The 11427-nt window shown below is 36.9% G+C and overlaps 1 protein-coding gene across 4 annotated transcripts in view; it reads right to left on the reverse strand.

The window, feature by feature from the left end:
- LOC123514982 (transmembrane protein 62-like) overlaps nucleotides 1–10853 on the reverse strand; it is a 30464-nt gene extending 19611 nt beyond the window's left edge. For 2 of the 4 annotated variants that reach the window (XM_045273282.1, XM_045273285.1), the window contains exons 1-6: nucleotides 10801–10853; nucleotides 8720–8916; nucleotides 6596–6707; nucleotides 6327–6464; nucleotides 4300–4479; nucleotides 3495–3756 (exon numbers count right to left, since the gene is read on the reverse strand). In XM_045273282.1, the coding sequence (XP_045129217.1) occupies nucleotides 3495–3756; nucleotides 4300–4479; nucleotides 6327–6464; nucleotides 6596–6707; nucleotides 8720–8914 (887 nt within the window). In that variant the 5' untranslated portion in view covers nucleotides 8915–8916; nucleotides 10801–10853. Of the gene's footprint in view, nucleotides 1–3494; nucleotides 3757–4299; nucleotides 4480–6326; nucleotides 6465–6595; nucleotides 6708–7269; nucleotides 7393–8719; nucleotides 8925–10800 lie in introns of those variants that run through there. The other 2 variants (XM_045273283.1, XM_045273284.1) reach the window with 2 other exon arrangements.
- Nucleotides 10854–11427: the final 574 nt, after the last annotated feature.

The following is an 11427-nucleotide window of genomic DNA, read 5'->3' on the forward strand; positions in this document are numbered from 1 at the left end:
TGTACTAAACACTGTATGGGTTAATCTTATTCTTTTTATATATAAAGATTCATTCCTGGCTTGTCATAAACTTCCATGATACTGTTAGTGACAAATCATATATGTATATACAAACAAAATTCAAGGACATACAAAGGCTCTAAAAGAAAATTGTATACATACATACTAAACACTTCTCAAGGAGGTATATATATGTGTGTGTGTGTGTGTGTGTGTGTGTGTGTGTGTGTGTGTGTGTGTGTGTGTGTGTGTGTGTGTGTGTGTGTGTGTGTGTGTGTGTGTATTTACCTAATTGTATTTACCTAATTGTAACATACGGGAAAAGAGCTATGCTCGTGTTGTCCCGTCTCCATATCTATTAATGTCCAGCTTTTTCTTAAAATCATGAATATTCCTTGCATTGACCACTTCCACGTCTAAACTATTCCATGCTTCCACCCTTCTATGAGGTATATTTTTTCACATCTCTCCTATAAGTGGCCATTTTAGTTTTTCCCATGCCCTCTCGACATTCTTTCATTCCACATACACAGATCTTCCCTATCCATTTTTCCATGCCAATCATCACTCTGTATATTGCTATCAGGTCTCCCCTTTCTCTTCTGTTTTCCAGGGTTGGAAGTTGCATTCTTTTCAGTCTGTCTTCATAAGTCAAATCTCTTAAGTCAGGCACCATTTTTGTTGCAGCCCTCTGTACTTTCTCTAGTTTCCTTATGTGTTTCTTTAAGTTCGAGCCCACTGTATTGTTGCATATTCAAGCCTCGGTCTTATCATTGCAGTAATTATTTTCTTCATCATTTCTTCATCTAAATATCTGAACGCCACTCTTATGTTCCTCAATAAGTTCAATACTTCTCCAATTATTTTGTTTATATGTCTCTCTGGCGATAGGTCATTGGTAATTGTCACCCCAAGGTCTTTTTCTTCATGACTGGTTTTATGTCTTCATTTCCTATCTTGTACATACTCCTGATTCTTCTTTCACTCTTGCCAAACTCTATTTTCTTGCATTTTGTCGTGTTGAACTCCATTTGCCATGTACAGCTCCATTTCCATATTCTGTCCAAGTCTTCCTGGAGTAGTTCGCAATCTTTGTCACATCTCACTTTTCTTAACAATTTTGCATCGTCTGCAAATAGGCTCACATAACTGGACACCCCATCCACCATGTCATTTATGTAGACCGCGAACATTACTGGTGCCAACACTGATCCCTGTGGAACTCCACTCTCCACCAAGCCCCATTCTGATGGTCTGTCCTTAATTATTGTTCTCATTTCTCTTCCTACCAAAAGTCTTCCATCCATTTTAGTAAACTGCCATGCACTCCTCCTACCATTTCAAGTTTCCAGATCAGTCTCCGGTGTGGTACCTTATCAAAGGCCTTTTTTAAATCCAGATATATTCCATCAGCCCAACCATCTCTTTCCTGTATTACATCTATCACCCTCGAATAGTAACATATCAGGTTTGTCGTGCATGAACGCCCTTTTCTAAAACCAAATTGACACTCACAAAGTATGTCATTTTTCTCCAAGAAGTCTGTCCATCTATTCTTCACCACCCTCTCACACATCTTAGCTACCACACTTGTAAGTGACACTGGTCTATAGTTCAATGGGTCTCTCTTGTTACCTGATTTATAGATTGGGACAATGTTAGCTCTTTTCCAGTCTTGGGGCACTACACCTTCCCTTAATGAGGCATCAATTACTTCACAAACTTTTTCTGCCAGTTGCTCCTGCATTCTCTTAAAATCCATCCTGATACCCCATCAGGTCCCACAGCTTTTCTCACTTCTAAACTCCCCATCATATTCTTGATCTCCTCCACAGTTACTTGAAACTCCTTCATAATCCCTTTCTGTTCCATTACCAGTGGTTTGTCAAAAGCAGTCTCCTTTGTGAATACCTTCCGAAAGCATCCATTCATAGCCTCTGCCATTTCCTGGGATCTTCACTGCATACTCCATTTACTTCTAAACTTTCAATACTTTCTCTATTTTTGATGTTGTTGTTCACATGTCTGTAAAAAGCCTTGGTTGGTCTTTACATTTATCAATTATATCCTTTTCTTGTTTCTTTCTTTCTTCTCTTCTAATCAACACATATTCATTTCTTGCTCTTTTGTAACTTTCCCACTGCTTAATCCGTCTTTTCCTTCTCCACCTCTTCCATGCATCCTCTTTTCTTGTTCTAGCCTTTTCACATCTATCGTTAAACCAGTCCTGCTTTCCAACTTCTCTATGTTGTCTTATTGGTACAAATTTTTCTCACCTTCTTTGTATATTTTTATAAATTCCTTCCACTTTTCATTTGCTCCTTAGCACTCTTGAATTTCATCCAATTTGTCTCTTGAAAGAATTTCTTTAGGTTTCCAAAATCTGTCTTGGCATAATTCCATCTTCCCACTTTATATTCTTCATTTCTTCTAGATTTCTCTTCATCTATCACCTTGAACTCCAAAACTGCATGATCACTCTTTGCTAAAGGGCACTCCACCCTCATCTCCTCAATGACCATTGGCTCTGTACTAAAGACCAAGTCCAGTCTTGACGATGCTCCCTCTCCTCCAAACCTAGTATCTTCTTTGACCCACTGAGTTAACACATTTTCCATTGCCAGTGTCAATAGTGTATTTCCCCATGTTGTCTCTGATCCTTCCATTGACCAGTCCTCCCAACACACCTCTTTACAATTAAAATCTCCCATCATTATAGTTCGTTCACAGCCACCCAACATTTCTTCCAGACATGTTCCTGTATCACTTATCATTTCTTCATATTCCTGTACTGACCATGCATTTGTCTTAGGTGGTACGTACACCACTATGTAGTGCCTCTTTTTCCTTCATTAGTTTCTGCTCTGATCTTTAGCACTTCTGCCTTTCCCATACCTTCTTTCACTTGATCCACCTTTATATCTTTTTAACCAGCAACATCACTCCTCCTCCCATCTTACCTACTCTATTTCTTTTCCAAACATTATATTTCCCTTCTCCAACCATCATCAGTTCTTCTCCCTCTCTCAGTTTTGTTTCAGTAAGACCCACAATATCTGGGTTCTTGTCCCTCAAGTAATCGTTGAGTTCTAAAATCCCCGATATCACTCCATTTATGTTGGAATACATTACATTCCGCTCATACGTAAGTTTCTTTAGTCCTTTCTTGTGTGTGTGTGTGTGTGTACTAAACACTGTATGGGTTAATCTTATTCTTTTTCCTTCTCTTATTTCTTATATATAATCTTTATTTACTTTTATGGTATTCCACTCAATTTTCTTTCATACTCTTTATAAATCTTCCTTAAAACTTTTTCACTCACTAGTCCTTTTACTTTCAAAATATTCACTGTTCCTTCTTTCTTTTACACCTGGGATATTCTTCTGGGGGCTGTATCAACTATTCCTTCACTTCATCATACATTTCCTTTCCTTTCCTTATTCTTACCACCTCTAGGTTAAAATAGCAATGAAAAATATCACAAAATACTTACAGTCGGCTGTCTTTCCAGTCTCCAAGCTCCAGCTCAAGGGAGCCTGTGTGTTGCCGGGTGTACATATTAGGAACAAGACCTGCAAGAGTGTGCAGGTGTCCACAGAGATAAGCTAAACCTCGACCCATAATACGCCGAATGCCTGGCTCAGGGGAGAGGATGCATGAAGTGGGATAATGACCAAACCAGATGGTGTAGTTGCTCTTGCGACTGGACCTCTCAAACTCCTCTAGTAGACGCATCTCAGATGACGTTACCATTCCTAAAAAAAAAACTATATATAGCAAACCTCTAAAAAATAAAAAATAAAAAAATAAACAAATAAATAAAATCAACAATGTTCCTTGCTACAAAATAACTCCTCTCATGTGGAAATTGATAGGTGATAATGACTCTGAGTTTTGTGCACATTATAGATGGGGATGAATTATTGTTGCTGGGTTTTTTTTTTTTTTCTTTCTTTTTCAGTGGGTGAAATCAATTCTGAATATGTACATATTTTCAGGATACAAACTACCTGCATGAATTTTCCTACAAAATATAAATATCAAGCTTGCTAGTATCTAGATACTATGGCGGTGATCCCACACAGAGCTAACCCACAAAAAAACACCACACACCCATAAATACATCATAGCACCATCGCCTTCCAGTGGAAAGTGATAATCTTGTGTCCAGCCTATCCTGCATAGAGTTAACCAAGAAAAAAACACCATATACCCATACATACATCATAGCACCATTGTCTTTTAATAATATTAACAAAATAGGGCAAATATGTAAATATGTGAATGTAAGACCTTACCAATGAAATTGAATGGTCTTCTTGGGCCTGGGAGAAGACAGGCATCAACAGCTATGAAGGTTACAGACTGACCACCTTGCTTGAGAGTGTAACTGTAGGAGCGAGAGTGATGAGGCCCCTGGACACTGTACTGCTGGTACAAGTTCTCCTCACTGCTTAATGAAGGCACGTTAAAATTGTCTGTAAAACAATGATAACATGTGCTTTTAATAAATTATCAGAATTACATATGTACAGGAGAAAAATCAAAAGCAAAGCTATTTAGGCATTTGTCCTTCAGTATGAATCATAAATCAACACTATGTAACCTACATACAGATACTATATGGAAAATTTTGGCTATGAAAATATTTCATATGCTCTTATCCATTCATATGCATTGAAAGGCTCTGGTTTACTCTTGGAAAAATAAACATAAGGCTAACTGTTCAATGCAATATTTGCTATGCTAATCATGAAGGAAAAATAAACAACTACCGCTGAAAACATCATGATATTCTCTACACTTTTTTGATAGATACTGAAAGGTTTATGTAGAAGTCCAGAAAATAAAAGTTTGGGAAAGGCAAGAGTATAATCACCATTGTTGCAACTACACCTCGGTCCCACTATAAACGTCTAATAGGTTGATGAACGGGGTCGTTCATAGCGAATTCGTTCATAGTGAATAATGTATCATATGGGAAAAAGGCTAATAGGTCAATCAGCCCTCTCCTAAACCTAACCTTCAGCCCTATTTTACCTGCTTTTCCAGGAAAAAAATGGGGTTAAACATGGAATACATTGCACACATAAAGAAAATGGTAATAAAGGGTAACTTTGAATGGGCCTGGATTTTTATGATGACGGCGGCATGCAGTGTGGTAAAAACTTCTAGCCGTGTCCATTATGTCTGATTTCGATAATGAAACTCCCTCGGCCTCCTTGCGGTTTATCCAGTGACCTAGGTAACGTTCCATTGTTATTAGTTCTTGGTCAAAGTCACGCAGTCTACAGTCTAAATTTGAAGTGCCATATGCCTTTAGTGCTTTCTTAATGTCATCCTTATTGCGCCACACTGATCTAACGCTTGCTTCATTTAACCCCAATGAATGTCCAATTGCCGTATTACCTTCACCTTTCTCTTTTCGCTCTATTATATCCCTTTTCACTGTTAAGGGGATCGCTTTAACGATTCGTTCATAGTGAATGTGCTCGATTATAACAAAAATTTTGGACTGAATATTTTCGGTCACTCATTCATTGTGAGAATCATTCATTGTGAACACGCTTATAGCGGGACCGAGGTGTAGTTTAATTGCACATAGATCTAGTTTTAAAAATTCCAACTTGTAGCATGATCTAATGATAAATATTTACCCATATGATTTATAATTTGGATTTCCTGTGGAATGGAGCTGTCCTGGGATCAAGGAAACTCTCTCTGAGCTAAACTGTATTACTGCAAACATTTGCATACTATACACTAATATTAACTATACAGCATTCATTTGTTTCTTAGGTAATTCCAAACTCTTCAGGAGATGCAGTGTGCTGGCCTCAGCTGTGTGATAAGCAGCATTACACCTGGCAGCTATCCTCTCCCATGTCACCTTTTTTTGTTGCTGCTGAGGGTGACTTTTCTCTCTCTCTCTCTCTCTCTCTCTCTCTCTCTCTCTCTCTCTCTCTCTCTCTCTCTCTCATGCTGTGTTGATATTGCTCCATGGGCTTGTTAACATATTACTGCTTTAAGTGATGCACATGTACATTCCTCAGCCATTCTGTGATAATAAAACAAAGTTGATAGCACTGACTACCCAAAGCTTTTGGAAAAAGCCAAAACGATTTGGAAACACCCGAACAAAAACATAAAAGACAGTGGAAATGGCATTTCCTATTTGTTCAGGGGCTTACAAACATGGGAAGCATTTTAGTTCCAGAGCTTATGAAAAGACAATGGAAGAGTCTTTGCCACATCATTCATGAATAGCATCAAGCGTATATAACTTCTGTATAATCTTCATACATACAATGAGAATATTTCTTACCATGGTTTCCTCGGATATCAAGCCAAGTAGTTTTGTTGAGAACTCCACTGTTCTTGAGAACATCACTATAGGTGGCCCATTCCTCAATATATTGCTGAGAACCTAACATGTCAGCATTTTTGGCATCGGTCAAATCACCTGAAACAAATCTTTATCTGAGAAAAAGAAGAGACAGTTGTATGAAAAGACAATGGAACATTGATCTTAAATGTTCTCGAGCACTTGTTTTCTTGATGTCAAAACTAAATCCAACACTGTTTTCCACTTGCCTGAGGCTAAGACCACTGCTGGCCTGATGTTATTCACTGTTACAGAAGCAAACTCCATCAGCTCTGTAGATCTGGTAGGATCTTGAAAGATACTGAGATGAAGGTCCGAGATCTGTTACGAAACAAAAACTTATAAACAATTCAAGTCAATAAACTGGCTCCTTATTTTTATGTTTACCAAGTCTTGATCGACACTATTACACTATTAAAAGTGTAAACATATATTCCTTGTTTCAAAGATTTCATATTTCTTTGTAATTTCTTACCTTTAGCAAAGTATGTGTAGCAAACATTCTTCTAAGCCAATTTTCATGAATCACTAACTTCAAATACAATTTTCAGTATTTTTCTTGTTTTTTTTATTTTTATGAAAATAAATAGATAAATAAAAAAAAAAAAAAGCTAGATGAGTTACAACTAGTGCAAAATCTAAAGAAAATTAAAAATAAAATTGTAGTAACCTGACACAGTCAAAGAAAAGAGAAGAAATAAGAAAAGAGAATAAAATGAGAGAAATAGAAAATAAAGAAGGAAGAGGAAAAAAGAGAAAAGTAGAAAAACAGTACAATGAAGTAGGATTTTGTTTAGGCTCTTGACATTAACATGGTATAAAAAAAAAACAGATTTTATGGCCTGACCTACACAGAAAATTACAAACATAGAATTGACAGTACCTGAGAAATGTAAAGGAAGCACATATGGTCCTGATACGTGAAAAGGAAGGTAACCGCAGGTGAGGGGACACTGGCAGGTCTAACAGTCAAACACTGCAGAGCTCATACTTTGCCCCAGATACCCTGGTTGGGTAGAAATATATATTGCCATGCATAGGCCATGTCTGTGTAAAATGTATGACTGTGGATTGGATCAAGATATATATCACCATGCCTAGGGCTAGTGTCTGGATAACATGTATTACTGTGGATTAGGTCATGATATATTGCTTTCTTTTTTTTTTTGGGGGATGTGGCCTATAGCGCCTGTAGGTTTACTTCAAGAGTATGGGAAGCGCTGTTCAGCTTCCACCCATTAGTGGCGCAGGCAATTTTATTTATAGTGGTACCCATATTAGGGCCCATATCACCACCCAAGTGCATCTTTGATGTAACCACCCTACAACCTGGATATCATGGTGACATGTAAGTAACTTTAAACCACTCAACAAATGGCAAATTTCAAGGTGGTACGTGGTGGGATTCAAACCTACACATGGACATCTGCCAGATCCCATGCTCACCACCTTATCCACACGTTTATTAGTGTGGATTGGGTTAAAAAGTACATTGCCACACCTAGGGGTGTGTCTTGTGTAAGATATGTATTTCTACTTGTGTAATACATAATTTACAACCTAGGTTATAAATTAAGATGTAACTAAGGTAGAGACATTAGAGCAGAAGCTGAGAGGTTGCAGAGTCCTAACCAGAGAGGAATCAGAGGTGACATGAACAAAATCACCGTTGTAATAGTAAGGGGGAGCTTAATAGTTGGTGATGCAGTCTTAGTTAATTATCATTTCATGGAGTTAAGGGAAGAAGTAATATTGTAGAATGTTATATTCTTGGGATGTTTAGATTTAAGATTTGTGTTTGATTGATATATGTTGTGTGATTTTGACGAATATATTTGAGTGATTTTGATTTTGAATTTTGATGCTTTGGATTTTGGATGAGAAACTTTTGAGAAACTTGTGTCAAGTATATGTAAAGATAATCTGCCACTTGCTGAAATAATTACTGGTGATTATTTGTGTTCTTAATTTTAATTCAATTAAATGTAAAAAATTTAAGCGTATAATATATCACTTAGTGGTTAGTATATATATATATATATATATATATATATATATATATATATATATATATATATATATATATATATATATATATATCTCTCTCTCTCTCTCTCTCTCTCTCTCTCTCTCTCTCTCTCTCTCTCTCTCTATATATATATATATATATATATATATATATATATATATATATATATATATATATATATATATATATATATATATATATATATATATATATATATATATATAGAGTGAGTCACACACGTGCAATTACAACTTGCAAGCATAAAAAATGAAAAGCAAGATCCTTTTAAGACTGAGGCACTCACTTGCATAAACCACAGAATGTGATCATCTGATGAACCAAGGCCATCATGTGGTCCTCTTGAGTGGTTTCCATCATTCTTGTAATCTTGAAGTGTTTCATCCACATCAATACTTAGAACTCTCACAACTTGACCAACTAGAGAGGCACCTCCCAAGACTAGCAATGTCCACACAATGGCACCTGGGCTTACCCGCATGACTGCAATGCTTTGTAAAATAAGACTTCATATGATAAATACGCATACAAATAAAATACAAAATCAACATTGATCTCCAAGCAACAAACAAAATGAAGAACATAATTCATGCAAGCAATGGATACACTAAATTAATTATTCATTTATGATTTTCATATCTATTCCTACACTGACGAGGTTATCTACATTTTTCACACTTTATTCTTAGATGTCCAAGCATACTTGAATTAAACAATTTACACATGAGAGCCAGAGAACATCTGACTTTGATCCAGCATTTTCTCTTTTACTCTATCTTTCTCTTCCCATTCCCAGTGTCAATGTATTCCTGTGCCTTGGAAAAGGAATATCATGCACTAGACACTCAAACTTCATTGAGATGGAGATAGTGGTCCCCAAGGCCATGTGTAGCTATAGTGTGTATATTCAACTTTATCTTTCTCTCCTTCCCAGTGAATTTTTTTTTTTCTCTATATATTGTACAGAACCTGTAATTTCACAAGCACATACTTCTTTACAAATTCCTTCAATGTAACACCAATAGTATATTAGGCAATTCTGTGGACAAAAAACTGACATGTTCTGCACTTGCTGTATAAAATTAAATTGATCATTACCATTGCAAATCTGCCTTTTATCTGCATAATCTTACTAATAGCAACTAATTTAGTGCATATGGTGATAAATACTCATTATATAACATAAGTATATGGATTTTGTTTAGGGGTCATATATACATGGTTACATTACAGTAACATGATATGCCTTGTGCTGTATCACAAATTCCAAGTCCATGCTAACAAGGCTGATTTGGAGGGATATAGATTAACATATGCATTATGATACTGGTTTCTGTTAAGTAATGGCAAGCATACTCTCTTGTATCTCTTTCTTTCTGCCAGTGAGAGCTGTCCTTTTAACAATGTATTAAAATATCATTAATATCATTCATTTCCAGCCAATATGTGTCAACAAATTATAGTGTATGTACACTGTGGCTGGAATATTTTAGGGTTGAAGAAGCAAAATTATGCCAAATTTGGATTTTCATGCAATATCTATGGATGAGATGCCATATTTTGAAATTTAGGGAACCCTGGTTTCCCACAATGACCTCAAGTTTGTCAGGGATGGAGATCACAAAGATAGTACATTAGGTTAGCCTGTCCTCCTAATTGTTGAGGTTAGTGGCTTGGAATGGTAAGAATAAGGTAAAGGAGATTTGGGAAGCAGGTATTCCTTTTGTTTAATTTCTTAAGAATTTTCCAAAAATAGCAACACTTTTCTCCTTAGATTTTTCAAGTTCCCTAAATTTAGTATACTTTGGCCTCTTGAAGAGAGACATTAGTGGAATAAATAAGGATCCGCCTTTTGTAAGATTCGCCATATCTCTCATTTTGAATCCTTGCTTTATGTTATCAAGTTTGCCATTTATAAAATTATATATATTTGCCATAAGTTATTGAAATGACCAACCAAACCTAACCAAACTTCTCTTTCTGACTGAAGTCGTTATCTTCTGCCACTGATATTTAAAAAAAAAAAAAGCACATTTTTATCACTTTGCAACTGGTGTGTATAGGCACCAGCTGCATAATCACATATAAGATGTGTTGTTACCCACTAATCAAATAATATATTCAATTTAAGTAAACATCCATTTACACAACTGTGATCCACGTCAGCTGCCTCAGATCTATCCTGTCATCTCACCTCACCTAGCTCTTCACACACAACTACGCCACAACATAATTACCTGATCTTATACATCCAATACACTAAACAACAAGTCACATTATAGTAACAAGCATGCCCTTAAAATCGTGTCTTGTTCATCAATCATCACATCAAATAAGCAGTTCCACCAAGTCAAGCAAGCATCTCACCTGCCAGCCTCCCTCCACCATCAGTGGTCGTGCTGCTCAGTGCTCACCGTCTGGCAACTTGGCAAGTGACAACTGGGACTACAGCTGCTTCAGAGTTGCCAGCTCGTGGATTGGGTTCTCGCGGAATTCTTCCCAAACCAGCCCCAGTAAAATACGACCCAAGTCTTAAAAGTCTAAACAAACAGCAGAGAAAAACAGTCAACTTGAACAGTCAGAAGTGTGAAGATGATTGAAAGAAGTAGCTAGGTAGGTACGTACAACACAAATAAATTATTAAACGTAGTATAGCTACCTATCATTATACTTAAAGTACACAGGTTACATCTAACTGTTATTCTATTCATTACTTAGTGTAAACTCGATCCGGTAACTCAGTCATCAGCATACTGGGTAGTGATCAAAGTATATACAAGATAGAATCCATGAGAGTGGCCTAGTGGGCACACTGGTATCCTTGCGTCTCGATCCGCGTCGATTGTCACAAGACTTATCCCATCTAACACACCGCCTCTTTCTACCTTTCCCTGACCCATCCCATATCGACCCACTTCCTGCTACCTCTCCCGATACATCCCATATCTTGCTCCACTTGATCTCTGCAGTCTAGCTGTTACCTCGTCCCGACCC

The sequence above is a fragment of the Portunus trituberculatus genome, chromosome 38, assembly GCF_017591435.1.
Source record: "Portunus trituberculatus isolate SZX2019 chromosome 38, ASM1759143v1, whole genome shotgun sequence".
Classification (NCBI taxonomy): Eukaryota; Metazoa; Arthropoda; class Malacostraca; order Decapoda; family Portunidae; genus Portunus; species Portunus trituberculatus.